Below are 25,860 nucleotides of genomic sequence, written 5' to 3'. Positions count from 1 at the left end.
AAATTTTATGCGTTTTTAACCTTCAATTCTAATTTGTTTCTTAATAAACAATACACATCGAGTAGGGTTGTAGTATAGCACTGGATACTATTTAAATTAAGAATGCCGTATCTTAGGTCCAGCGATGTATTATGTTTATTATGAAGGCATTGTGGGTCAAAGTTAATCTTTTTATTAATTATATTATTTTATATACGACCTTCTTAATCTAAACAAATCCTCGTTGAGTTTAGTAGTGCTTTTCGATGTAGTATGGAGAGACATACATCATTGCGGCTATCTTATTTGCAGTTCATCAAATCACTTTTTGGTGTAGAAATAAAAGTTGTGATTAGATTTTATTCAAAAATTTCACCGGCTTGTTGGGCACTATTATTTTGATTTGTAGAAAAATATCACTGTTTAGTTTTGTAGAAATTTTAAAGGCTATTTTATGGTAATTTGTATAGTGTACATATTTAGTTCTAATACGAATATAACAGTCCGCTTTCTAATACTTCATCTTAATTACAGATGCAGAGGAACCCGAATATAAGAAAGTGGCGGAGTTACTCCACGATTACTTATCGAACACGTTCGATGTAAGTATACGTTATAATACAACACAAAAATACAAATAAATAGCAGAAGCGCTGCCATAATAGAAGATCGTAAATGGACAACACTTCACGAAGGATCGCCTTTGATATCCGACCTCGGCTTCGAGGGATATTTTGTGGTTTGAGAGATCAGTCTTTAAGTCTTTTTCGTGGTTGGAATTGTAGTAAGAAATGGGGGCTTCGATTTGTCCAATAAAGTCAATGTGAAAGCTGAATGTGTACCTTGAGATATCTCGAGACGTAAGAGAGACAAATGCAACCTCTTTCGTCCCAGCGCAATCAGAGAGTGATGTTTTCCGCCGCTAATACTGGACATATTTTGTCTTTCTATCGTCCCGACATAATGTCGTGGTGTGCATCATATGCCTAGTGATGATATGTCGACCATTTTGTACTTAATAATAATAATAATAATTAATTAAATAAATTGTTTATTACTTTTCTTCTCTTTCTATTTGTTATAAATAATTTAGAATAAGTTTAAATATATTGTCAACTTTAATTTAATTTTGTATGTAATTTTACCTAGTAATCTAATTTAATAATTGTATTCAATGAATTTGTTTTCCTTTTATGCTAATGTTTTATAATAATAGTATACTTTTTTTATTAACTTTGACATAATATAATATTATTATAAGCTTGACATATAATTATTATGAAAGTGTTGACATGAAATTATATAAAATGTTATGTGCCTAGGCGCACTTATTAATATACATATCAGATTTTTTGTGGCATATTGTATTGTTTTTAATGGTATTGTTGGCGTGCTTTAAATAAATAAATAAATAAAAAATAGATATGTCAAATCTGCAGGCGTACAACGAGTACATTCAACAAGTGGGCACCATGGTGGCGCTGGTGGAGAGCGCGCGGCGACGCGGCGGCGACGGCTCGCGCCAGGCGGCCGCCTTCGACCGCGCGGCGCCGCTGCCTCTGACGTGCTTGCTGCTGCGCCCGCTGCACCGGCTGCACCACTACCGGCGACTGGCGCACGGTGCGTACTACGACACTTCTGTCGCAACTACAACAGTCCACTGATCGATGATCGATCCCAATACCTGCAGAATTTGTGTCTCCTCCTTTATAAATTTGGAGCTATTGTAAAAACTCTTCAAACGAGACTTTATTAACTAACTAGCGGACCCGTCAAGCTTCGCTTTGACTTATGTACACTTCTTCCCTATCCCTATACTACATTACTCAACCCCTACCCTTCCACTACCCTATACTTACCTTACCCCTACACTTCCCCTACCCTACGCCTACTCTACTCCTACCCTACTCCTACCCCTACTTAAAACTCAAAGGCTTGATTTTATAGTTTTCCCAGCAATTATTCTAATTTTTCTCACCTTTTAAACCTTCCCTATACCTCCACGAACATTTCAAGACCAAGATAAGATAAATCCGTTCAGCCGTTCTCGAGTTTTAGCGAGACTAACGAACAGCAATTCATTATATATATAGATAACACACCAGAACATGGCAATACGGTTTCAAAAGTAAAAATAACTTTCCTTAGGTTTCTGCTCACTTCAATCTGCTCTTTCTCAGATAACAATTGCTAAGAGTCAAAGAGCCATACCATATATTTAATGAACTATTCATCTGTTCCAATAGAGTTGTGGTCGTCAACGGGCAGCAAAGCCGCTCGCAAAGCACACGAGCTGGCGCACGAGCTGTCGGAGACTGCGGACGAGCAGCTGCGGCACGTGGAGAACCACGCCACTCTGTGCCAGCTGCAGAGGGACGTTGTAGGTAGGACATGCTTTTACTAAGGGCGGGTCCACACATAGCGCGGCAATCGCGAGAGGCACGCCGCCAGCATTTTCTTCGCTGTGTTTGGACGCGCACGAATACCGCGTGCGAACGATATAGCTGCGCGCACACTGGTCGTTCGTCAGTGATGGTGTGTGAACGTAAACGATGGATAACGAACGATTCACATAGTTCAAATACGGGAAATGAGGCGAAAGTTAAATCATAACGATAATTTTAAAAGAAGACATGTGGGATGAATTCGCAAAAACTGAGAGCACTACGTCTAGGACATTGCAGTATTGCTGCGCCCACATTCTGGGATCCACATTTATGTTTGTTATGGTTATTATAAAAAAATATAAACTGAAGTTGTGTATTTCTTTTTAAATTTTGTATTGTTATGAAATTTCAATTTTCTTAATTTTCGGACAGGTTACGATAAACTTCTGGTGGTGGATCGTGAGTTCGTGAGATACGGCTGCGTTTACAAACACTCGTCGAAGGGCTTGCAACAGAGAATGCTCATTTTGGTACGTGCATCATAAATATATTGTAAAATTTTTTGACGTCAGTTCATTTAGTGGGAGGCATCTGAAGTACAAAAAGCCTATTTCCAGCTGTGGATGTCCATTTCATTCGCCTCTCTTAGCTGCCAAGTCAACGATATCTCTCGTGAGGAGACAAAGACCAATAACGACAGAGTTGAAATAATATGTATTCCAACGCAACGACAAAGGGGGTATGTTCGAGTCGCAGTACGAAAAAAAATCTCAGAATTATTTCGAAGTTGTCTAGTGACAAAAGGGTAGGCTCATTTTTTGCGCAAAGGATCAGCATGGCTGTCCACCAAATGTAACCAGTTGCAACCTGCTTAAGTTTCTCAGCTAGTTGAGTCGCAGGGATTCGCTGGATGCAGGTGGCTCAGTATCGTGATGTTTGGAAGTCCCTACAAAAGGCCTATGTCCTGCAGTGGACGTCCATCGGCTGATATGATGATGATGATAAGTTTCTTAATGTGTTCAGTTACATAAATAAATATAGAATGTTTGTCTGTAGTTCAGTGACATGCTGCTGCTCACGTCCAAGTGTGTGAGCGGACAGTTCCGCGCGCACGCCGCGCTCGCGCTCGAGCGCCTCAGCGTGGAGCCAACGGACTTCCCCAACTCCTTTGTTGTTACTGGTAAGTCTCATCACACCACCAATAATGTAGTCATTGTGAAAAAATAGAAATAGCTTGTGAAGTTGTGACTATCACGATGTACGATTATGGCAGTAAACTTAATTACCTGAGAAGGTTTGTTTATCATCTCTTAGGTTACGCTCAAATCGTCTGATTTTCGAAGTATACCTAAGTAACCTTAGTGATTCTGTTAATAAATTTTTTTTTATTCTACTGGGTTGCCTTAAACATGCCCTACTCGTATTTAAAGACCTCACACTTAAATGAAAACTAAAATGGTTCAGTTCATTTTTTTTTCACCTAGAAGTAAAAATGGCCTCGCGTCGTGACACTAAATATCGGCTCGCTATCTTTTTTAAAAGTATGCGACAGATACTATTAAATGCTATTAACTCCCCTGTCTACGTTTGGAACAGTGGATTCTTTTTAAAGTGAACTTTAGTGGGATCGTTGTTTTGATGTGTTACTGACAAAATATAGTGCCAAATATTTCGTTTATTTATGAATATATGTCTCCGTAGGAGAAGAAACAAACATAACCCTGAGCACGAGCAACGAGCAGGAGTACAGCGGATGGCTGCAGTCGCTGTCGGGCGCAGTGGAGGCGGCGCGCGCTCGCCCCAACACCGTCGACACGCAGTTGACGCCGCAGTTGCAAGACTATGGTGAGAACATTCCCTTTAAACATAGCCATACCCTAAACCATGTGGTTTTCAACATCGATCGTAGATCGTTCGATGAGCCTCAAAGCATCGCGGAATTGTCATTGGTTTCGCACATTGAGTACGTCATCACTCGTAACACATTTCTCTTTATCCATATTGTGGCTTGTGTTTTTACACTTCCGAAATGATCACAAAGGCATAATTAAGGGATTAAAACAAAAAAGAAATAGTAAATATTTTTTAAGTCCATGTCCACTCACAGCACACGCTTGTTACGTACTAGGATAAAATGTGGGTGCACATCTTTGGGTTTTTGTACCACTTTAGTACTATTTGGATACTTATATATTTGGGTTTGAGTAAGGTATGTCGTGTCCCGGGTAGCGGTTATGGGTGATAAATAATAGTAGGCTCCACTGATAAAACACTTTTTATTGACTATCAGTTACAACGGTTAGGTAACGATTGGCGACAAACCGCCCGTATTGACTTCGTCATATTTACGTTAATGCTTAAGTAGCATTTTCATTTACAATCTATGTGTGTGTGACCACCACAGGGTAATGACATAAAATTTTGTGTTCTTTAGTATGGGGGGGCTCGCTCATCTCAGTCTTCGCCCATGGGGTGCGGGTAAGACGATAGACGAGCGAGTGCGGGCGGCAATAGTGCCTGCCTATCTATGAATCAGGAATGGGTTTACAATCTGTTTCTTTTCATACCCCGCACTACTGTACCGCGTGGTTGAGGACTCAGTTTAGTACTTTGTCTATAATTCTATGGGCCGAAATCCGGTATTAAAAATATATACCCTCATCTGTTATTTATTAGTGATAAGAAATAAATGAGAGATAATATTCACAGTGACACATTGCAAATACTTTGCCTAGTTAAGTTGCGGCCACACATTTTACAAAGGCAACTTAATACAGTTAAATTAGGCATAAAATAAGCTTTCATTTGACATATTTGTCTTAATAACTGATGAGGGTATATAAATAACAATACTCAACTGTTTATATCTGGCAACCCAACAGTTGCACTGTGAAAGCAGGCAACCTTTACGTTTTAATTTTCTATTAGAAGTATTCTTTAACTAATGGTTTTTTTTAATTAACCGATGCGGGAGTAGATTAAATAAATTTTATAAATAAAATGTAATTTGCCGCAATTTTACCAGGCCACTTATTTGCTATGATCATTTATTTCTTATCCCAAATAAATAATAGATGAAGGTGAATATTTCTTATGCTTTATCTCGTACTAATAAGATTAAAATGTGATGCAGAGGATGCGGACAGCGGTGAGGCTGCGGTGGGCGCGGGCGGCTCGAGTGCTGGCAGCGCGCTGGCGCACGTGTGCTGGCACCGCGCCACGTCGCTTCGCCGCGACCAGCTGCACCTCGCCATGCGGGTACGAGCACACGCGCATGCACTCACACACGCACTCAAGCGCGCACGCATGAACTTACACACGCACGCATGCACTCACACGCAATCAAACACGCACTCACACACACTAAAGCACGCACGCACGCACTCGCTCACACACGAATACACGCACGTACTGAAGCACGCACGCACTCGCACACGAAAACATGCATGCACGCACGCACGCACTCGCTCACACACGAATACACGCACGTACTGAAGCACGCACGCACTCGCACACGAAAACATGCATGCACGCACGCACGCACTCGCTCACGCACGAATACACACACGTACTGAAGCACGCACGCACTCGCACACGAAAACATGCATGCACGCACGCACGTTTTCACACGGACACATACACATATTATAAAACCTCAATTATGAATTTTAAAAAGGAATAATAATATAATTTATCCACATGTACAATCTTATTCTTCTTCTTTCTATCGTGATTCCACTACGTGGGGTCCACTTTTAGTCAAAATCCACCCACTTTGCCCGATCTTGGGCATCCGGATTCATGAGTTTGTTGGCTCTCAAGTCGGCATTTATGTTTGTTTGTTGACAACAATACGGAATAGTAATTGAAAAATAACTATGCGTCAACGAAATATCTTGTAATGAAAAAAGACGGGAGTTGACATACTGCACTCTCTTTCGTCTCAACCCAAGGAAAAAGGAGCGATATTTTCAATTCAGCCGCTTATTGGCCGAGATTTGTTTTCTTTTAGTCTCGACATATGTCGACTAGTTTAACTTTCGTGTAATGCCTCTTATATAATGCCCTGTAGTGGGCCGTTAAAATATACTGATAACGAAGATGGCTGTTCATGACTTGGTGCAGAGCCAGTTGTCCGGCTACCTTCTACGCAAGTTCAAGAACTCTCACGGCTGGCAGAAGCTGTGGGTGGTGTTCGCCGTGTTCACGCTGTTCTTCTACAAGACGTGTCGCGACCGCGCGCCGCTCGCCTCGCTGCCGCTGCTCGGGTAAGAGATACTCCGGTTGTGGCGCTTTCTGAAAGTATACGATACATTTCTTACGTTGGCAATGCTGCGCGGCAGTTACAAAGCGCGCGAATCGGTTGGCAACATTGCTCCGCCACAGCCAGCCTCGCGCGGGAAACGAAAAGGGACGCTAGTATTCCCGGTCATTTAGACCGTATGACCCTTACCGCGAGCGATACGACACTTATCTGCCCTGTCGTACCGCAACACTCGTAAGAAACTCATGTACTTTGATATCAACGCATATCGTTGAAAGTACTACTTGTATATTAACTTTAGTGTAATATCATTTAAGATTAGTTTCAATACACAAGAGTGAACAACAGTACGAGTTTCATTTAGGATCAACCCACCATATCCTAAATCTGGTGACTCCGAACGCAAAACTTAGTAAATATTACCAAGTATAGTTTTACCCTATGTTTAGTAAGACTTATAATGGCTTACTTACAATAGCTTACTTGTATTTTACTTCCGTTGCCATGATTTTACTATCAATTGGTTGATAAATTTTAAAAAACAACCGCACTACTATCTAATCAGGTATCCAATTATGTGTTAAGGTAGCATAGGAGAGGTATAGAACAAGTTTTCAGCTTCCAATACCTACCTAAATGTCAGCCAGCTCTCGGACCATATAGATATATCATTTCCAATTGCCTTGATTTAATTTAAACATGATGATAATGATACCCATCTATACAATTTTATTGAAGTGAAATTCTTATGAGAGGGTAAACCGTTTCGTAACGTAACGCGTTTTAGCGCCATTCTCACGCATACAACAGTAGGCTTGAGATCTTCTGTCAAGCGTCGCACACGTTTTTTTGTATTTAAAAAAAAACATGTTTTTTTAACTGACAAGTATGGCCTGTACCTATGTACATTTAATTGCTACCAGTACATTAGAACTGAATATCAATTTGGCTAACAGGTACAGCGTAGGGTCGCCAGCGCCGAGCGACGGCATCGACAAAGACTTTGTGTTCAAGCTGCAGTTCAAGAATCACGTTTACTTCTTTCGAGCTGACAGTCACTTCACCTACAATAGGTAATTTATAATTCATTTACTGTTTGATGTTAATTATTATTAGAATTCTCTCAGACCAATTATAGTATAGGATCTGCCTCGCTAGATGTTACTTTTCTGTGATAGTATATGATCAAAGATCTAGCGATTATAAAAATTATCTCAATAGTATCGATGTTTCACAGTTGTAGTCGTGTTCGTCAATTAAAGAGCTCTGTAAAAATACTTTTTGTGTAGTTGAAAATAACGGACAAAAATTTCTAGTTTAGTATAAGATACTGTATGTACCAAATGTAAGTTCAATTTCCTCAGAAAATGACAGACATTTTGTTTCGTGAATTTGGGTTGCGATACTGATATTCTATAATTGATCTGAGCAGAATTCCCCACGACAGCTGATCATTGTACAAGACCGTTTAGCGGACTGAGACAAATTCCCCATGACAACTTCACATTGTACAAGACCATTTAGCGGACTGAGGCAAATTCCCCATGACAACTTCACATTGTACAAGACCGTTTATCGGACTGAGACAAATACCCCATGACAACTTCACATTGTACAAGACTGTTTAGCGGACTGAGACAAATTCCCCATGACAACTTCACATTGTACAAGACCATTTAGCGGACTGAGGCAAATTCCCCATGACAACTTCACATTGTACAAGACCGTTTAGCGGACTGAGACAAATTCCCCATGACAACTTCACATTGTACAAGACCATTTAGCGGACTGAGGCAAATTCCCCATGACAACTTCACATTGTACAAGACCATTTAGTGGACTGAGGCAAATTTCATCATCCCGGTGAATCCAGGTAATTCAAATAATTCCGACTATCCATGTCATCCATGCCATCCATACACACACCTTTATCTATCCTTGTGTTTTAAAATACGAAAATCTTGGCTACGTCATAATTATAAGGACGCGTGCGATAAGGGGCACATTTTAAGATCTATTTACAAAAGAAATATTATTTACCCCGAAAATATGAATTTTAGAACACATGTTCCTTGAACATTATTAATAAATTGTCGGTAAAGAATATAACCTCCAGAGTTATGGAAAATGCTCCCCAGCACCCTGTATACTTAGTAACTAGTTTTATTTCTTTCTCAGGTGGATAGAAGTTCTACAAACTCCGATGCTGTCGCATGAAAATTAACTGTAAACTTTTATATTCATTATAACCATTTTAATGAATCTTAAGAGAAGATATTAATACAAATTAGTAGCCCTTTATTTCTGCATGTATAAACTGGGTAACTTTCGCATTCGCAATGGCACACATAAAAGCCTTTTCAACAGAACACGAAATGTAAAGTCGAATGCTAGATTTTCCTCTTAGTTTCTTTACAAACATCTTTGTCTTTGACCCAACTTATTAATAAACGTTTGGTGTTGCTTAAAACTTATTTTCGATATACTGTTAAAAATTGGTGCCATATTTGTCAAAGAAAATCACGGAGGATTAATAATCTTGCCTATATTTATTCTCAGAAAATAAAATTAATAATACCAAATGAATTTATGTAGGCTCGAGATGCATACCATGACACATTTCATGAAGATAATGAACATAATCGACCAATAGCTGACTGAAAACCGTCCCATATTAACGAAACAGAGAGACATTTTTTTATATACCAATTTCCGTTTTTCTCCAATTAGTCGGAAAAGACTGTGTTTGGAGTGAGTACGACTATAGTCCAGCGGGCGGGGATCGAACCACCACCACTCGGTGATGTGTCTGGCCGCTTTATTACTAACCTATTGGTGCTTCAAAATTGTCTTCACGAAATATGTCGTGGCTCGCATTTGGACCTAAAGATCTTGCTTATAAAGTAAGATTATTTTTTATAAAATATTAAAAAAAATGTACAAATATCTAGGCAATAAATTGGCATAATATTATTAAAAGTTGGTTGTGAGTAACGTTTGCCAAAATCTTGTTTTTGCGATATCCCACTTCTGAATATTGAACGCATCCTGAGAGAGTTATTAGAACTAAGCATATCTGATTATATTATTTATTTAGTTGTTCCCTTTGTGTTATGAAGTTATGAAAGAACTTGTGGGTGATGTTTGTGTCATAAACTAGTATAGTTCGCGCGGCGAGAGTTTGGCTTTGACCTTCGGATGGAGGGGATTACTGCGCATGGGTACTGTCACGCACACAATACTTTTCCTTTTTTATGTACCAGGTTGGATATTTGAGTGGGTCAAAATTCATGTATAGTGATAATAATGCTAGAAAATAATACGAAGTAGATAAACTTCTTCATTTATTAAAACTATTGATAGTTATTTTACATATTTAAAATGTTTATACAGAGACAGCAATGAAAATTCTAAATAATTGTTTTTAATAAAATTATTTATTCCAAGATACATGTAAAATTGGTACATAAGAACAAAAGAAAACTTAAAATAATTATTAAATACAGTGTGTCCCTGGATAATCTGCAACACCAAAAGGGGGTGAAACTACACCAAAATGTAATTTAAAAAAGTTAACATTAAAAAAAAGTCTTAGCAGCAGTACTATTCAGATTCTGAATCAGTTAACGGTTTAACGCCTTCTATGAAATTACCGCATGGGTCATTGGTGCTGCCGACGTTGCACGAAATTGTGCAACGTCTTTTGCTTGTTGAGGGTCCGGGTTCAGGGCTTCCTCGGTCGCAGTTGTCATCATCATCATCTTCATAACCATCATCAGAATCATCGTCTTCGGAACTATCATCGGCGCGAATTATAAATTGCTCGGTAAGTAAATCAACTACATAGTCACTCTTGGCGTACTCTTCTTCTATATCTTTTACCTTCTTACATATTTTTTCCCATTCCTGGGCACCCATTAAGGATACTTTTTCTTTGATAAGTTTGGTACATTCTTGTAAATTCCATTTAACATTTTTGCTAGCTACATATTGTTTAATAGTAGCCCATGCCATTTCTATGGGGTTGAGGTCTGGATGGTAAGGCGGTAATCTCAATATGCTATGGTTTGCTTCTGCTAAAATTTGATCTATTGAAAAAGTTTTAAATCTTTCTTTATTAGCTTTTATCATGTTGTACAATTGTGGCTTGAGCATTGTTGAATCATATTGTATGCCTTTATTAGTTAGCCAATTTTGCATATCGGCTTTTTTGGTATTGGAGGACGGTGCTAAATCCCATTGTTTATTGTGGTATGAGGCGTTGTCGACAACCACTACAGAATTGGGTGGTAGGTTGGGAATTAATTGTGTCCTAAGCCATTTTTCATAATTCTCGTAATTCATGTTGTCGTGATAGTCCCCTGTTTTGGTGCCGGCTTTAAAAGTTAATAAAGCATTTGGTATAAACCCAGCTTCAGATCCTGCGTGGACTATCACAACTCGTTGTCCTTTAGAAATGGGTTTTTTTAGTCCTTCCGTAGGGCAATCGCTCCAGGCTTTGGTTGTTGAGTGCGATGAATCTACGTAGGATTCATCTGTGTAAACAATGGGTCTTCCTTCTTGTCGATATTTTTTTATTTTTCTTAAATATTCAATGCGTTGTAATCGGATATTCGATGTTTCTATTAGTAATTTACGGTTGTTTTCTGTTTTTTTCCAGCGAAATCCTAACTCCTTTACAATTACACGAAGACTTGTTTCTGACCCTTTAAAGTTTATATCTTCCTCAAGTTTCTTTTTTAGTTTCCCAATGGTGGGAAGTTCATTATTCGTCTTGTGAAAATTGTGTAAACATCTTTTTATAACACCTTGGTCAAAATTATCAATATTGGTAACTGGTTTAGCTCTGGGACGTTTTTTTCCAGGTGTTCTGAAAGTAATTAGCAAATCGGAACTCTTGGCTTGATTTGCGATATTTTTTACAGTGCCAATTGAAGTCTTAGTGGCCTCCGATGTCCGTTTTTGAATCTGAGCTAATTTACTGACTACTCTATTTAATTTAGAAACAGTTTCCGTTTTCATTACCTGCAAAGTCTCTATAGTTTGGTTATTTTCCGACTGACTGAGTAAAGAAGCAACTTCCTCAATCTTACTTCGAATTTGCTTCAATGAATCGATACATTCGTCAGCTTCTTTCTTTAAAAAGCAATTCACGTCATATATCATTTTCCGTGCTTGCCTTTTTAAAACAATGTTTTTTTTACGCATTTTTAAATCACTTTTTAATATTTAACAAAAAAACTTAAACAAACAAACTCAACAAATAATAACAATCGACAACAATTAACGAAAATAGCAATTCATTTGTGAACGTGATTGTACAACAGGAGTGCGCGGTACGTCGTTTCGGTGCGAGAGGCAGGTAACGACTGGAGCGCCAATCAGAGCACCGCGCACCCGCCCCGCACCCCGCTAATGCCCGTTGATACCCAATTTCTGATTTCTGCGCAATAACGGTCAAAGCCAAACTCTCGCCGCGCGAACAGTAGTTATGATTAATACAGTATTTAAAGTAGTTATATGAGTTTCGTGTTTAAGCTTTGCACCAAAATAATAGTACGAACCAGATGTAACTGTAAAATGGAAAATTATTTTTGAAAATATAAAAAATATGTATAAGTACATCAATTGATAAAAATCAATTATTAAAGTCATTGAATTTTTACATCATGTTTTATGTAAAAATTCAATGACTTTAATAATTGATTTCGTCGTTCATTTTTGATCAAGAAATTATAGATATTTTTGATTTCGATAAATAAATCTTGGTAATAACTGTACAATTAAGCAATATTGACATTTAAATGGATAGATTATTAGTTAGGTTTTGGGCATTTTGTATGGTGTTGTAATTGGTAATAATTTGGTTGTAAACAAATCTCTATGTAACAACTAAATTGACAGATTAAAATGCACCAAACACTGAAACATTAAAAAAGTACTGTGTTGCTTTTTGTTCAAGATTTTTGTTTATAAACTGAATTTATACCAGTGTGGTATTAAATACACCGTTTGTTTATTATAATTTAAACGGAATTTAATTGATACAATAACAGTACGTTAGGTAGGACATTCCAGGAATTATAACAAGACAAAACAATTAGATACTATTTAATAAACAAAATAATGATCTTATTTTTATATATACGAAATAATAATACGATGTTTTTTATCATTTGTGACAATTTATCTCTTGACTGCGATCTCACTTATTAAGGAACAAATCATACGGCCGGTGTATATATGGCGAGACATATACCTAGGTATTATTATTCAATTACCATATCAGTGACATTACATTTATCATGTATTTTATTATCTGTCTCCGTGCACTTAGCCTATGTGGTTTTAGTGAGAGAGAGATATAATCTCGTGAAGAGAAATAGACAAAATCCAACCAATGGCGGCGCAACCGAAAATGCCTTTTATTGCGTTGGTACAAAAGTGATAGGACTGGAATAAAAATAATTTGGTACAGCTTGCTTGACAAACCAAATAAAGTCCCAGCCTTCATACAAATCTGGGTCATGTCCATTTGTCTATTTTCTCTTCAGTGATCGTATGTTAGCGCCACTGATCTCTACGTTCTGGCTTCAAGTTCTTGGTAATGAAATCGTCGTCAGGTCGTTGAGCTTTTCTACAATATATTCTCGGTAAAAATTCCTAAAATACATAGTATTCCTCGTAGTGTTTTAAAAAATATTTTTAGGGAATGTTGGGAAATTAGTGGTGTTACACGCCTATGCCTCGGCGAGCACGTTAAGCCTTTATTTCCGCGGCTTATCAATAACATCGCCATTGGTGATTCTTACAACCGTCACGTCTTGGGTATTAGTAGCTAGCAAGGTTCATAATGGTTTAAACGCGCCACAGCGAATCGGCAGATATACACCGGCCCTAACTAACAAACCTAGTACTAACCTAGAACGGGGATCGGAGCAATAGAGGATCCTTATTATAGTAATCGTCCGTCACCTGTCTGTCCATCGGTTGAAAATGTATGGATATATAATCTTCATTTCACAGTTATGTAATTGTTGTTAGTGTTAAATTTTAAAATGCAAATTATGAAAAAAATTTCTATATGCGGTTGTCAAGGAGACGCGTGACGTTTGTTTTTTAATGGGTTTCGCCGGCTTCAGTACGTTGTTTGTAAAGACTCACTCTGGTTACTTTGTGGTCACAGACAATAATTCTGTGTTAAATATGTTTCCATGAACAATTCTCACATTTCTATGTTATACACCGCACTGCGCGGTTGAGGCCTTACTTAGCTTTAAAGTGATCCATTCTTACTGTACCTACACAAAGTATAAACTAAATATTGTTTAGTTATATCAGACCTTTCACGTCAAATTTAGGAAAAATATTAGTTATTTTCTTGCTGTATGTTTAAGAGCAAGAAGAATAAAATGCGCTGTCTTTATAGACAACAAACTCATAGCTATAATCTTCGCGGATCAAATTCTAGACAAAACCATACTTATAAACATGGAAAAGATTAAGGTTATTAATTCATATCAAAATTTAAATCTTATTTAAACCTCGATTTTTTTCTTCAAACTACCAGTTTAGTTTGAACCTTTATTTAGAACACTGTTGATTAAAGTTCATATTACTTTGAAGAAAATTTAGGTTTGAATTTCAAGCCTTGATTATATGACTGCATGGGATTAATCTACAAGGCTAAGATGGCGCGAAAGTTATAATTTTTTTTCTAATTTTCGTGATTATTAAATGTGTGAAGTTTAATAGTGTTTATAAACTAGTATTATAGATTATTATTTATGATAGAATTATATTTAATAGACTTGAATATCATCCTGTTTTATACGTTAATTTATAAAAGTACATGAATTTTCTATTAATTTATACACCCAGACCAAATTGCTCCCATTTGGTCTTACACTATCTCAGTACATTATGCGTTATAACTATAAATGTTAGTAATTATAATAGTTTAAATTATAATTGTATTTTTAATTTTTCAAGAAATTATACATAACCTGTATAATATATTTTTTATGAATTGATAAGGATAGCGGATTTATTATATATTTCTTTGTATGGCTAAGCCTCAGGTAATATATATAATTGTTAAAATATGCGTTCTTGCGACCTAACCGTAAAAGTCTGCACTACGTTGTTCGACATTCAACGCTGCTGGATCAAAAGTTTAACATAAATCGATACTAAATTATTAACCGACTTAAAAAAGGAGGAGGTTTCTCAATTCGCGAATAATTTCGTCGTTTATGAACCAATACTGATGATTCTTTTTACTGTTGGAAACGAGATATTTAGAGGGTAATTACCTACCATGATAATTGGAATATTTAAACGACCTTTTTGTAGGATAAACATTAATTCCATCAAAATATTTAGCCTCGTGTTTAATTCAAATTATACATTTCAGTCATCTAGCATTAACCTTTGGTAATCTTGGGACTAATCATGTATTGGTATATTGCTTCGTGTTGGCCACGAAATATCCCGGGACGCTAGAAAGACAACCAATAGCGGCGCAACCGCAAAATATCTCTCACTCTTTGCGTTAGGACTATTATTTATAGAATGGTGTAAATTATTAAAGTATCGTATATTTACCAGTTAATACATACCTTGTCAGTTTTATTTATCTTTCCACGCTTTGAATGTTGAACCAACAAAATTTTAAACCAACGTTTATAGTTACCTTCTTGCAATCTACCAACCAAATAACAAAGAGAACATTGTGATCGGTAGAAATTATGGAAGCTAAAACGCAATCTTGAATATGTACTAGTATCAGTAGGCTAATTCACTAACTTTGATGTATATTAGTTGACATTCGAATTTCAGATTCTGTGGAAAAAATGTCATCTGGTGCCTACTGACATCCCTATGTGGATATATACAGTAGGTAGACGACATTTCTCAGTTGATTTGATGTTTATTTTAATAGGTTAATAATGACCAAATTAGTGAATAAGCCAGCAGGGCTTTACGCTTAGTTTTCTACTCGTATATACCAAAAAAAAACAACATAAATAAAGATTGCTTTATATCAAGATTACTATAACTTGTTACACTACCTTTAAAACACTCGTTCATAGACACTACACAGACTCTGAATGGTTTGGTGTGCCAAGTTAAAATAATCCAGATATAAATGTGTTTTAAAATGATATTTAATAATGTTTTATAACTGCCTTATTCCAAAAGATTACGCGACTGAGTACAAAAATACTAAAGGTAAATGGCAACACTGGTATGTCATGAGGTATTTATTGAATGTATTGTCATCACAAAAGGTCAACACAATATTTTTGTATAAATAAATGCAGTGGAAAGTGATAATTTTGGTTTTATTTAATAAATGCTTATATCAAGTGATTAATTAGAGGAAAACAGGTGTTTCTAGGTTACCTTCGTCAAACGGTCTTTAGGGCCGCCCATCTCTAGCCAAACCATAGATTTAAGAGTAGGTAGTTACTTTAGGTACAGAGTACCTAATAATCTAAGGCCTAGATCGGACTACTTTAGGATTAGAGTCGAGTACAAACGATTTTTGGGCAGGAAATCCAAAAATCGTTAATACTTTACTAAAATAGTCCGAACTGGGCTTATGAGCTAAACACAAAGCCTACTAAGTTACCTATATAAATCAGGGTTAATTTGACCCAAAACGTGTTCAGGACATCTTTAAACCAACGAATGATCAACTACTAAAAAGGTATTTTATTTGGGTATTAAAGGTATTTCATGAAAATGAGACGCATTCAATTATCATTATATTTTTTAATGAATTTAACTATACTTTGGCATTGATTTTACTTGTATACTTAAAACTAATATCTACAATAAATAAATTATTATAATTACTTAATTTAAAACTAAAATATAGGTAGGTACGTACTCATATTTTCTATATAGTACCTGTATTAAAATTATAGTACAAGATAGTATGGCATTTAAAATCTACCCGTTTCACGAACTCTGGTAAATAAGTACATCTTAGAAATATTTAGGAGATCAATTACGTAGGTACGATAGACATACATAAACCTACATTAAAATATAACTATTTTATGTTTGTGTTTTTAGAATGCCACTACAAGTAGATATATTGTTTATACAATTTTAATATTGTTTAAGTAGAATAAAAAGTCGCCTTTATTATATTTACATACCTAATTAGGTAAACGAAACCAAATTGGAGGAAAATCAATTGAAAAATAATCTAGACAGCTCCTTGTTAAGGTTACATTTTTTTATTAATAAGCTACAGATAATATAATTTACAATTGTTATTATATAAAATACAAACTAATGAATAAATAATTATAAAATAACTGTGCATAGTACATACTTATACTTTTAAGAATATTGTTAGAAAACTATAAATTAGCTATATACATAATGAAATATGACAAGGTGGACATTCATTCGTATTTTACTAGTTATATGCATACAGTATAACAATCTGGTATAGGCATTAGGCAAATAAAACAATAATTTTCCAAAAATAAATAGGTATTTGCTTCTCTTTCTCTCATTACTATCTTTGGTAGTAGGCTTTATTATATGTATTTGTTTTTACTTTTAAAAAAAAATCTACGCCACTTTCAGAATTCAGACATAATAGTAGGCTTTATTTAATAATTTTAGATAAGTACAATTACTGTGTAAGGAAAAGTTTGCGCATCAAAGGTGTCAGTTGTAGGCCTAATAAAATAAAGATTTATTTGAGTTTACCCACATTTAACTACATTTTACATGCGAGTGGTTACAGTGTCCCCATTTGAGTTCAACTCTTGTGTTTTTCTCCTATCTTTATTTCGTCCTCTAAAGAAGGAAGCCGTAGTGACGGATCTAAGTCGGAACGAGCCAGGTACGCCGTTGGTGACTGATGTCCTGGAGCCGTTGTTTTCTTCGTTAATCTTCGGCGAGCGGTCTCTGTGAGGCCTCGTTCTGTAGGAGAAGCTGGCAGCCTTGAGTCTGGCGCTGAGGCCGAGCTTGGGCCCCGTGAACAGGACCTCGGCGGGGAGGTGCGGCGCGGTGGGGGTGTGCGGGGCCGACATGCTGCCCAGGATGGGCGGCGCCATGTCGGGTCGCCGCGCTACCATGCTGCTCGAGTAGGGCCGTTTTGCTAACTCTATGTCGCCATTGCTGTAATGTTGAGAATTTTAGTAAATAATTAATTGCTTTTTACATAAGGGTGCATAAAAGTAGTCTGATCAGGAAAATAATAAACCAAACATGTGAAAAAAAATCAGTACAATCGATGGTTATTAAAATACAGAGTTAGCTCATTCCTACTTAGATTAAATTAGGTAATAAAATGAAAATGATTCGTGAGATTCCTAATAAGCTATAGAAATGTCGGTGTTTGGAAGCTGAGTGTCTATCTGTTGAAAGATTTAGTAGGAAACACTTCTTACTAAGTATTACATTAACCACAAGAATTTTGGCCCTAAAAATGTCTAAACTAAGTTGTTGGCAAGGTTGGGCAGTATTTGAACTACCCACTCGTACTTGTAAATACGTTCTTATTAATTGAAATAGCTACAATTAAACGTATTTGTATTTTAATTAAACCAGAGCACGTATTTTGCCCAGCTCTGGTTGTTGGGTTCCCAAAATGTATGGAAATGACAGATCTTGATCACGTGACCTGTCGATAGCAAATGTCATTCCCATACATCTTTTTAGTTTTCGAAGCGTTTGCGATCGTAGAAAGAGAAAGAATCGGCGTGCTACTTGGCTACGGGGCCAGCACTAGTAAAGTAAGAGCAGTCTCACCAAGTCCTGGGGTGCGTGGTGTAGGTGCGGCGCAGGTCGGCGGCTCGTCGCGCCGCGCCCAGCCCCGCGCGCCCCGCCCGCGCGCGCACGCTGCCGCCCGAGCCCGCTGCACCTAAACAGTTTATATTATATTCTCTTACTGCTAACATGAAAGCTTTGTTTAACATAATTTTATAACACAAACCATTCACTATCAAGTTTTAGTTTACCGTCAAGTCTGCAACGCGTACCTATAGGAATGTGAAACTGAAAAATGATACCTATTAGAGGTAAAGTATCGATATTTTTGGTATACCACTGTTCGACAGTACCTGATGTACAGTTACCCCTTCCAAGTTCCGTTCAGAACAAAGCAAACACGCGGCTACTTGTAGCTGCAGCTAACTTTCAAAACCTAGGTACTTTGTACCTTTGTTGTTGGTTGTGTTGAAGAGTATATTATTTACCCTGCTGGGTGGTGCATGTAGATGCGCTGCTCCTGTGTAGTACGTACCCTGCTGCGCGTCGAGCGGGTGCGTGTAGATGCGCTTCCTCGCCTGCAGCATGGTGTACACGACGGCGGCCAGCGAGCGCGGCGGCACGGGCGGCGCGGCGGGCGGCGAGGGGCGCGCGAGCAGGGGCGCGTCCTCGGGCACGCGCGCCTCCGCCGTGCGGCTGCGGTAGCGGTCGCGCGGACGCTGCTCCTGTGTAGTACGTACCCTGCTGCGCGTCGAGCGGGTGCGTGTAGATGCGCTTCCTCGCCTGCAGCATAGTGTACACGACGGCGGCCAGCGAGCGCGGCGGCACGGGCGGCGCGGCGGGCGGCGAGGGGCGCGCGGGCAGGGGCGCGTCCTCGGGCACGCGCGCCTCCGCCGTGCGGCTGCGGTAGCGGTCGCGCGGACGCTGCTCCTGTGTAGTACGTACCCTGCTGCGCGTCGAGCGGGTGCGTGTAGATGCGCTTCCTCGCCTGCAGCATGGTGTACACGACGGCGGCCAGCGAGCGCGGCGGCACGGGCGGCGCGGCGGGCGGCGAGGGGCGCGCGGGCAGGGGCGCGTCCTCGGGCACGCGCGCCTCCGCCGTGCGGCTGCGGTAGCGGTCGCGCGGACGCTGCTCCTGTGTATAAGTAAAGCATTAATATTATGTCTTATTACCCCCTGTAAGAAGGGAGGCTTGGCTCTATAATGAGTCGTTAAAATAAGCTGATACTTATTAATTGAAAATGAGCAACATAATGTTAAGATAAGTCGTAGCAATAATATATGCACCCGACCGAACTGTTTTTTCTTTTTTTCGGCCGTGGCGGCCAATCTCATGGTGAATTTAACCATGTACTACACAACAACACAACCATGTATTATACTACACAAGAAAGAGCAAAGAGCACTCTCTTTTCCACCTCTCTGCATAATCTGATGGGACGGTAAACCGACACGACCGATGAAATCGCCTGATCTTTCCTGGTCTTGTCGGTCGGTTTGCCGTCCATCAAGCAGTCGGTTATGCGCCTGCATAACCGACTGCTTGATGTGCATTCTGAGGCACGGGGGTATACCAACACCGCCAACTTCTCAACTTCAGGCTGCTAATAAGATTTTTTCTTGTAATAAATCCCAATCACCTTTCCAAATGATTCGGAGAATCTTTAAATAAGTAACATAATTCACAACGATAGTCGTACACAGTGATTATTTCTCCGGACCAACTTATTACTTAGAACCCTCTCATTCAAGTATCGATGCGTTGAAGAATACGTACATGCTTCCGTTTGGTGACCCACCACGTCTCCATGCGCCCCTTGCCCTTCACCTCCACCGCGCCGCGCGCCTCCAGCCCGTAGCCGCGACGCTCCAACACCTAATAAGATACGAGTACAAATTATAATCAATTTATCAAATAACTAAGTACTTATTACCCAACATGCAAAAAGAACACGCATCGGAAATTATGATAAACTTTTTTGATAATACATCCACGGATATAAGATTTTAGTTAGGACGACTCGTGTTACTCCAGATGTCGTAGCCCGTCTACGCTCGTAGCTACACTCTATGTCAATCTGTTTGTTTGTTTTGTTTTTCTGATTGTGTAAATGCCGTAGACCCCTTAATGATAATGACCCCTCAGCGACTTTACCTCAGGGGCTTTCAGGCGAGCGCAGAAGCATCGCCTCATGGGGCTCGAAGGAAGAATCGGAACGACTCTCTAAAGACGTCTCCTCTGAGACTAGGACCTCGACTTAAGAGGGCCGTTTCAGAAGGGTGTTTTATCCTGAGTGTATTAGTCCGGGCACCTCCGTAATTATGAGTTAAAAATCCACGCCCAGGTGACGTCAGACATAGGGGACCTTGTCTTCGCCGGCCATGACGCCGCGTAGCTTGTGTTTGTGTTGCCTGGGAAGCATTTTCGGTCATTATGTCCTTGTCAAGATCGTACAGTACATTTTTCGGGCGAATAGATCTACAATCGGCATTGGGATCGGGGGTGTAGTTACAAGGCTCAACCAGTCTTACGTAGCCCGTCTACGCTACAGCTACACTCTATGCCGACCTGTTTGGTTTACTTGGTGACTTGTATGCGGTCCATGGCGCAGGTGGACTCCATGCGGGACGCCTCATTCACCGTGTTCCCCCAGATGTCGTAGCCCCGTCTACGGTCATAGCTACACTATAGCTACACTATGCCGACCTGTTTGGTTTACTTGGTGACTTGTATGCGGTCCATGGCGCAGGTGGACTCCATGCGGGACGCCTCATTCACCGTGTTCCCCCAGATGTCGTAGCCCCGTCTACGGTCATAGCTACACTATAGCTACACTATGCCGACCTGTTTGGTTTACTTGGTGACTTGTATGCGGTCCATGGCGCAGGTGGACTCCATGCGGGACGCCTCATTCACCGTGTTCCCCCAGATGTCGTAGCCCCGTCTACGGTCATAGCTACACTATAGCTACACTATGCCTACACTATGCCGACCTGTTTGGTGTACTTGGTGACTTGTATGCGGTCCATGGCGCAGGTGGACTCCATGCGGGACGCCTCATTCACCGTGTTCCCCCAGATGTCGTAGCCCCGTCTACGGTCATAGCTACACTATAGCTACACTATGCCGACCTGTTTGGTGTACTTGGTGACTTGTATGCGGTCCATGGCGCAGGTGGACTCCATGCGGGACGCCTCATTCACCGTGTTCCCCCAGATGTCGTAGCCCCGTCTACGGTCATAGCTACACTATAGCTACACTATAGCTACACTATGCCGACCTGTTTGGTGTACTTGGTGACTTGTATGCGGTCCATGGCGCAGGTGGACTCTATGCGGGACGCCTCATTCACCGTGTTCCCCCAGATGTCGTAGCCCCGTCTACGGTCATAGCTACACTATAGCTACACTATGCCGACCTGTTTGGTGTACTTGGTGACTTGTATGCGGTCCATGGCGCCGGTGGACTCCATGCGGGACGCCTCGTTCACCGTGTTTCCCCAGATGTCGTAGCCCGTCTACGGGCATGGCTACACTATGCCGACCTGTTTGGTGTACTTGGTGACTTGTATGCGGTCCGTGGCGCCGGTGGACTCCATGCGGTACGCCTCGTTCACCGTGTTCCCTCAGATGTCGTAGCGGTCATATCTACACTATAGCTACACTATGCCAACCTGTTTGGTGTACTTGGTGACTTGTATGCGGTCCATGGCGCCGGTGGACTCCATGCGGGACGCCTCGTTCACCGTGTTTCCCCAGATGTCGTAGCCCGTCTACGGGCATGGCTACACTATGCCGACCTGTTTGGTGTACTTGGTGACTTGTATGCGGTCCATGGCGCCGGTGGACTCCATGCGGTACGCCTCGTTCACCGTGTTCCCTCAGATGTCGTAGCGGTCATATCTACACTATAGCTACACTATGCCGACCTGTTTGGTGTACTTGGTGACTTGTATGCGGTCCATGGCGCAGGTGGACTCCATGCGGGATGCCTCATTCACCGTGTTCCCCCAGATGTCGTAGCCCCGTCTACGGTCATAGCTACACTATAGCTACACTATGCCGACCTGTTTGGTGTACTTGGTGACTTGTATGCGGTCCATGGCGCAGGTGGACTCCATGCGGGACGCCTCATTCACCGTGTTCCCCCAGATGTCGTAGCCCCGTCTACGGTCATAGCTACACTATAGCTACACTATAGCTACACTATGCTGACCTGTTTGGTGTACTTGGTGACTTGTATGCGGTCCATGGCGCAGGTGGACTCTATGCGGGACGCCTCATTCACCGTGTTCCCCCAGATGTCGTAGCCCCGTCTACGGTCATAGCTACACTATAGCTACACTATGCCGACCTGTTTGGTGTACTTGGTGACTTGTATGCGGTCCATGGCGCCGGTGGACTCCATGCGGGACGCCTCGTTCACCGTGTTTCCCCAGATGTCGTAGCCCGTCTACGGGCATGGCTACACTATGCCGACCTGTTTGGTGTACTTGGTGACTTGTATGCGGTCCATGGCGCCGGTGGACTCCATGCGGTACGCCTCGTTCACCGTGTTCCCCCAGATGTCATAGCGGTCATATCTACACTATAGCTACACTATGCCAACCTGTTTGGTGTACTTGGTGACTTGTATGCGGTCCATGGCGCCGGTGGACTCCATGCGTGACGCCTCGTTCATCGTGTTCCCCCAGATGTCGTAGCGGTCATATCTACACTATAGCTACACTATGCCGACCTGTTTGGTGTACTTGGTAACTTGTATGCGGTCCATGGCGCAGGTGGACTCTATGCGGGACGCCTCATTCACCGTGTTCCCCCAGATGTCGTAGCCCCGTCTACGGTCATAGCTACACTATAGCTACACTATGCCGACCTGTTTGGTGTACTTGGTGACTTGTATGCGGTCCATGGCGCCGGTGGACTCCATGCGTGACGCCTCGTTCATCGTGTTCCCCCAGATGTCGTAGCGGTCATATCTACACTATAGCTACACTATGCCGACCTGTTTGGTGTACTTGGTAACTTGTATGCGGTCCATGGCGCCGGTGGACTCCATGCGGGACGCCTCGTTCACCGTGTTCCCCCAGATGTCGTACACGGGTTTACGCGCACCGATAACGCCGCCCACCAGTGGCCCGCAGCTTATACCTGACAATACATGACCAAGATATTATTAAAGAGGTTTTTGTTGATTCATATGTAATGTTAATGGTCGCATGGCCGTACCTACTCGTAACCGGAACTTGTTGAAGCTGTGCTTGTTGATGTCCTCGAGCGCCTCGCGCAGCGCGAATGCGTAGTCTACCAGCGCACACACATGCTTGCAATCGTCGTCTCCGATCTGAATACATTATTTTAATATTACTAAGTTGGTATACATTAAAACTAAGAATGAACAGTATATTAAATTTGCAATTTAAAATAAATACAATGAAATGAAATCTAATTGTTTACCCATGGGCAAGGTACCCAATACGCTGGCGATAAGATGGAAGGCCTATCCTTTGGACATACTATGCGCCAACTCTTGCCTTGGGTCACCTGATATATGGTTCAATTCGTCATTTTTGAGTCATGAAACTACTTAACCGTGGAGTGGATAGCTATAAAAATCAGTTAGATACATATGATGGATTAATGGTCACTTCGAGCACTAGTTTGGTGGCCCAAACAAATCTTAAAAGTGATATTACCTTATGGTTAGGGTTCAGCCCAGACGCTGCCATGTAAGTCGCTCCGATTGTTTTTATCTTTTCTATGCATTTAAATTTTGGTTGCGTCAATAACCTGTCGAAGTCAACTGAAAAGAAAATAAAACAAATATTTTAACTGAATAAATCTTGGAAGAGGAAGGCAAACAATCCAGAACAAAATCATACAAATCTCGTAATGAGGCCTCCGTGGCGTGACTCGTGGTATGCGCGGTGGATTTGCAAGACTCCTGGGTTCGATCCCCGGCTGGGGAGATTGAAGTTTTCTTAATTGGTCCAGACCTGGTTAATGGGAGGCTCCGGCCGTGGCTAGTTACCACCCTACCGACAAAGACGTACCGCCAAGCGATTTAGCGTTCCGGTAAAATGTCTTGTAGAAACCAAAAGGGGTGTGGATTTTCATCCTCCTACTAACAAGTTAGCCCGCTTCCATCTTAGATTGCACCATCACCTACCATTAGGTGAGATTGTAGTCAAGGGCTAACTTGTAAAGAATAAAAAGAAGAGGCGGTATGATGTGTCACACCATTACTTTTTTTTATTATTTGTAAGTTAGCCCTTGACTACAACCTTACCTGATGGTAAATAATGATGCAGACTAAGATGGAAGCGGAATTTTTTTTCTGTTTAACAATGTGAAATTCAGTTTTTCACAAATCCCGCGCGAGCCATGGATTTTTTTTGGAATAAATATTAGCCTATTATTTTGTTTAATAACCTCCTCTATCTGGCAGTGAAACACCCGTTAAAATAGTTTAAGCCGTTCCAGAGATTATCACGGATAAACAGACAGAGAAACAAAATTTCTTTTATTTATCAATAAAATTAAGCAAAAACAAATAAAATATCAAATCGATTGGTACTTTACAAATGATCTCGTTTAGCAGCCGCATACAGTCGATGGCCTTCTGTTCGGAGTAGAATTCGTGGAAGTTGGGGATGCCCGCAAACATCACCGCCACCTCGTCCCTCCATTGTGAATATAGCTCCTGGAACATATCACTTTCAAATACAAATTCAGTTATTTCAAAAAGGCTTTACAAGCACTTATGTAATGTCAAGTTTGACTATTTGTAGAGACTTTCGCCAATTCGCTAGGTTCTACTAAGAATAATTTGGTTCTTTTTCGCAAAGGATCATCCTGGCTGTCCAGCGCGAAAATGCAGCCAGTATTCTTGCCACCATTCCACGTGGGCTTGATTTTTGTAGTTATTAGCATAAGTTAGCTTGAGTTCCTTATTGTATTCTTTCTCAATAAAAAAAAGACTGGTAAGAAACTCATGTGTTCTTTTAATTAAAATTATCGTTACTTGCAAAACAAAATTATTAATTCTACTATTCTAAAGTTTTTTGTTAGCGATCGTAGAAAGAGAATCGACGTGCCACTTCGCTAGGGGGGCCAGACCTCTGTAATTTTTTAAAAGCTAAATGCTGTAACCACGGTAGACGGTAGATGAATATGGAGTTTGGATCATTAAATGCAATGGAAAACGTTTTTTTTTATGTATCTATCAGGTATCATGTCTTGTATAGTATAGTATAGTATATCATGTCTTGTATAGTATAGTATAGTGCGCGTTTCCCCAGTCGCCAAACCCAAACCTTTAGCTAATTTTTGAAGTAATAACTTCTTATGGACGAGTAAACTGCTTCGTAACGTAACGCGTTACGGCGCCACTCTGTTTGGCTTCCCTTTCTTTAACACATGCGGCAGCAGGTTTAAGTTATTACTTCTGTCGAGCGTCCTGAGAGGCTGAGACCCTCACTTTTTTAC

General features: G+C 40.4%; 4 protein-coding genes across 6 annotated transcripts in view; 1 reads left to right on the top strand and 3 right to left on the bottom strand.

Annotated features, from left to right (window-relative positions):
• The window catches only part of LOC112058366 (FERM, ARHGEF and pleckstrin domain-containing protein 1), an 85,656-nt gene extending 69,687 nt beyond the window's left edge, over nucleotides 1-15,969 (top strand). The window contains exons 20-29 of the mRNA XM_024099151.2: nucleotides 514-581; nucleotides 1,419-1,599; nucleotides 2,226-2,363; nucleotides 2,799-2,896; nucleotides 3,423-3,546; nucleotides 4,068-4,211; nucleotides 5,500-5,624; nucleotides 6,492-6,634; nucleotides 7,587-7,703; nucleotides 8,809-15,969. Of these exons, the coding sequence (XP_023954919.2) occupies nucleotides 514-581; nucleotides 1,419-1,599; nucleotides 2,226-2,363; nucleotides 2,799-2,896; nucleotides 3,423-3,546; nucleotides 4,068-4,211; nucleotides 5,500-5,624; nucleotides 6,492-6,634; nucleotides 7,587-7,703; nucleotides 8,809-8,854 (1,184 nt within the window). The 3' untranslated portion in view covers nucleotides 8,855-15,969. The remainder of the gene's footprint in view (nucleotides 1-513; nucleotides 582-1,418; nucleotides 1,600-2,225; nucleotides 2,364-2,798; nucleotides 2,897-3,422; nucleotides 3,547-4,067; nucleotides 4,212-5,499; nucleotides 5,625-6,491; nucleotides 6,635-7,586; nucleotides 7,704-8,808) is intronic.
• On the bottom strand, nucleotides 10,234-10,974 carry LOC128199925 (uncharacterized). Its single transcript, XM_052891557.1, has one exon. It carries the CDS (start codon nucleotides 10,972-10,974, stop codon nucleotides 10,234-10,236), a length of 741 nt encoding a protein of 246 aa, XP_052747517.1.
• Nucleotides 15,970-16,395: 426 nt separating the features above from the next.
• On the bottom strand, nucleotides 16,396-23,053 carry LOC112058356 (uncharacterized). The gene is made up of 14 exons (XM_052891556.1): nucleotides 22,982-23,053; nucleotides 22,716-22,825; nucleotides 22,453-22,539; nucleotides 22,302-22,401; nucleotides 22,047-22,145; nucleotides 21,781-21,890; nucleotides 21,518-21,604; nucleotides 21,367-21,466; nucleotides 20,150-20,248; nucleotides 19,314-19,507; nucleotides 19,156-19,273; nucleotides 18,908-19,097; nucleotides 18,415-18,526; nucleotides 16,396-17,781 (listed from the first exon to the last, which is right to left on the bottom strand). Exons 1-14 carry the CDS (start codon nucleotides 23,051-23,053, stop codon nucleotides 17,385-17,387), a joined length of 1,875 nt encoding a protein of 624 aa, XP_052747516.1. The 3' UTR covers nucleotides 16,396-17,384.
• A 293-nt stretch (nucleotides 23,054-23,346) lies between these two features.
• Nucleotides 23,347-25,860, bottom strand: part of LOC112058332 (adenylyl cyclase 78C) — a 106,457-nt gene continuing 103,943 nt past the window's right edge. For 2 of the 3 annotated variants that reach the window (XM_024099094.2, XM_024099118.2), the window contains exons 23-26: nucleotides 24,955-25,075; nucleotides 24,069-24,175; nucleotides 23,602-23,716; nucleotides 23,347-23,523 (exon numbers count right to left, since the gene is read on the bottom strand). In XM_024099094.2, the coding sequence (XP_023954862.2) occupies nucleotides 23,363-23,523; nucleotides 23,602-23,716; nucleotides 24,069-24,175; nucleotides 24,955-25,075 (504 nt within the window). In that variant the 3' untranslated portion in view covers nucleotides 23,347-23,362. Of the gene's footprint in view, nucleotides 23,524-23,601; nucleotides 23,717-24,068; nucleotides 24,176-24,949; nucleotides 25,076-25,860 lie in introns of those variants that run through there. The other variant, XR_008250823.1, reaches the window with a different exon arrangement.

The sequence above is a fragment of the Bicyclus anynana genome, chromosome 4 (genome assembly GCF_947172395.1).
Source record: "Bicyclus anynana chromosome 4, ilBicAnyn1.1, whole genome shotgun sequence".
NCBI lineage: Eukaryota > Metazoa > Arthropoda > Insecta > Lepidoptera > Nymphalidae > Bicyclus > Bicyclus anynana.
This window is presented reverse-complemented; position numbering and strand designations above follow the sequence as displayed.

What these genes read in the sequence shown, in the direction of transcription:
- LOC128199925 (XM_052891557.1), bottom strand. Translation starts at nt 10,974, where the DNA reads ATGAATTACGAGAATTATGAAAAATGGCTTAGGACACAATTAATTCCC.
- LOC112058356 (XM_052891556.1), bottom strand. Translation starts at nt 23,053, where the DNA reads ATGAACGAGGCGTCACGCATGGAGTCCACCGGCGCCATGGACCGCATA. An exon ending in TCACCAAGTACACCAAACAG is followed by an intron (nt 22,146 to 22,301) that starts GTCGGCATAGTG and finishes CCATGCCCGTAG; the next exon opens with ACGGGCTACGACATCTGGGG. An exon ending in TCACCAAGTACACCAAACAG is followed by an intron (nt 20,249 to 21,366) that starts GTCGGCATAGTG and finishes GTATCTTATTAG; the next exon opens with GTGTTGGAGCGTCGCGGCTA.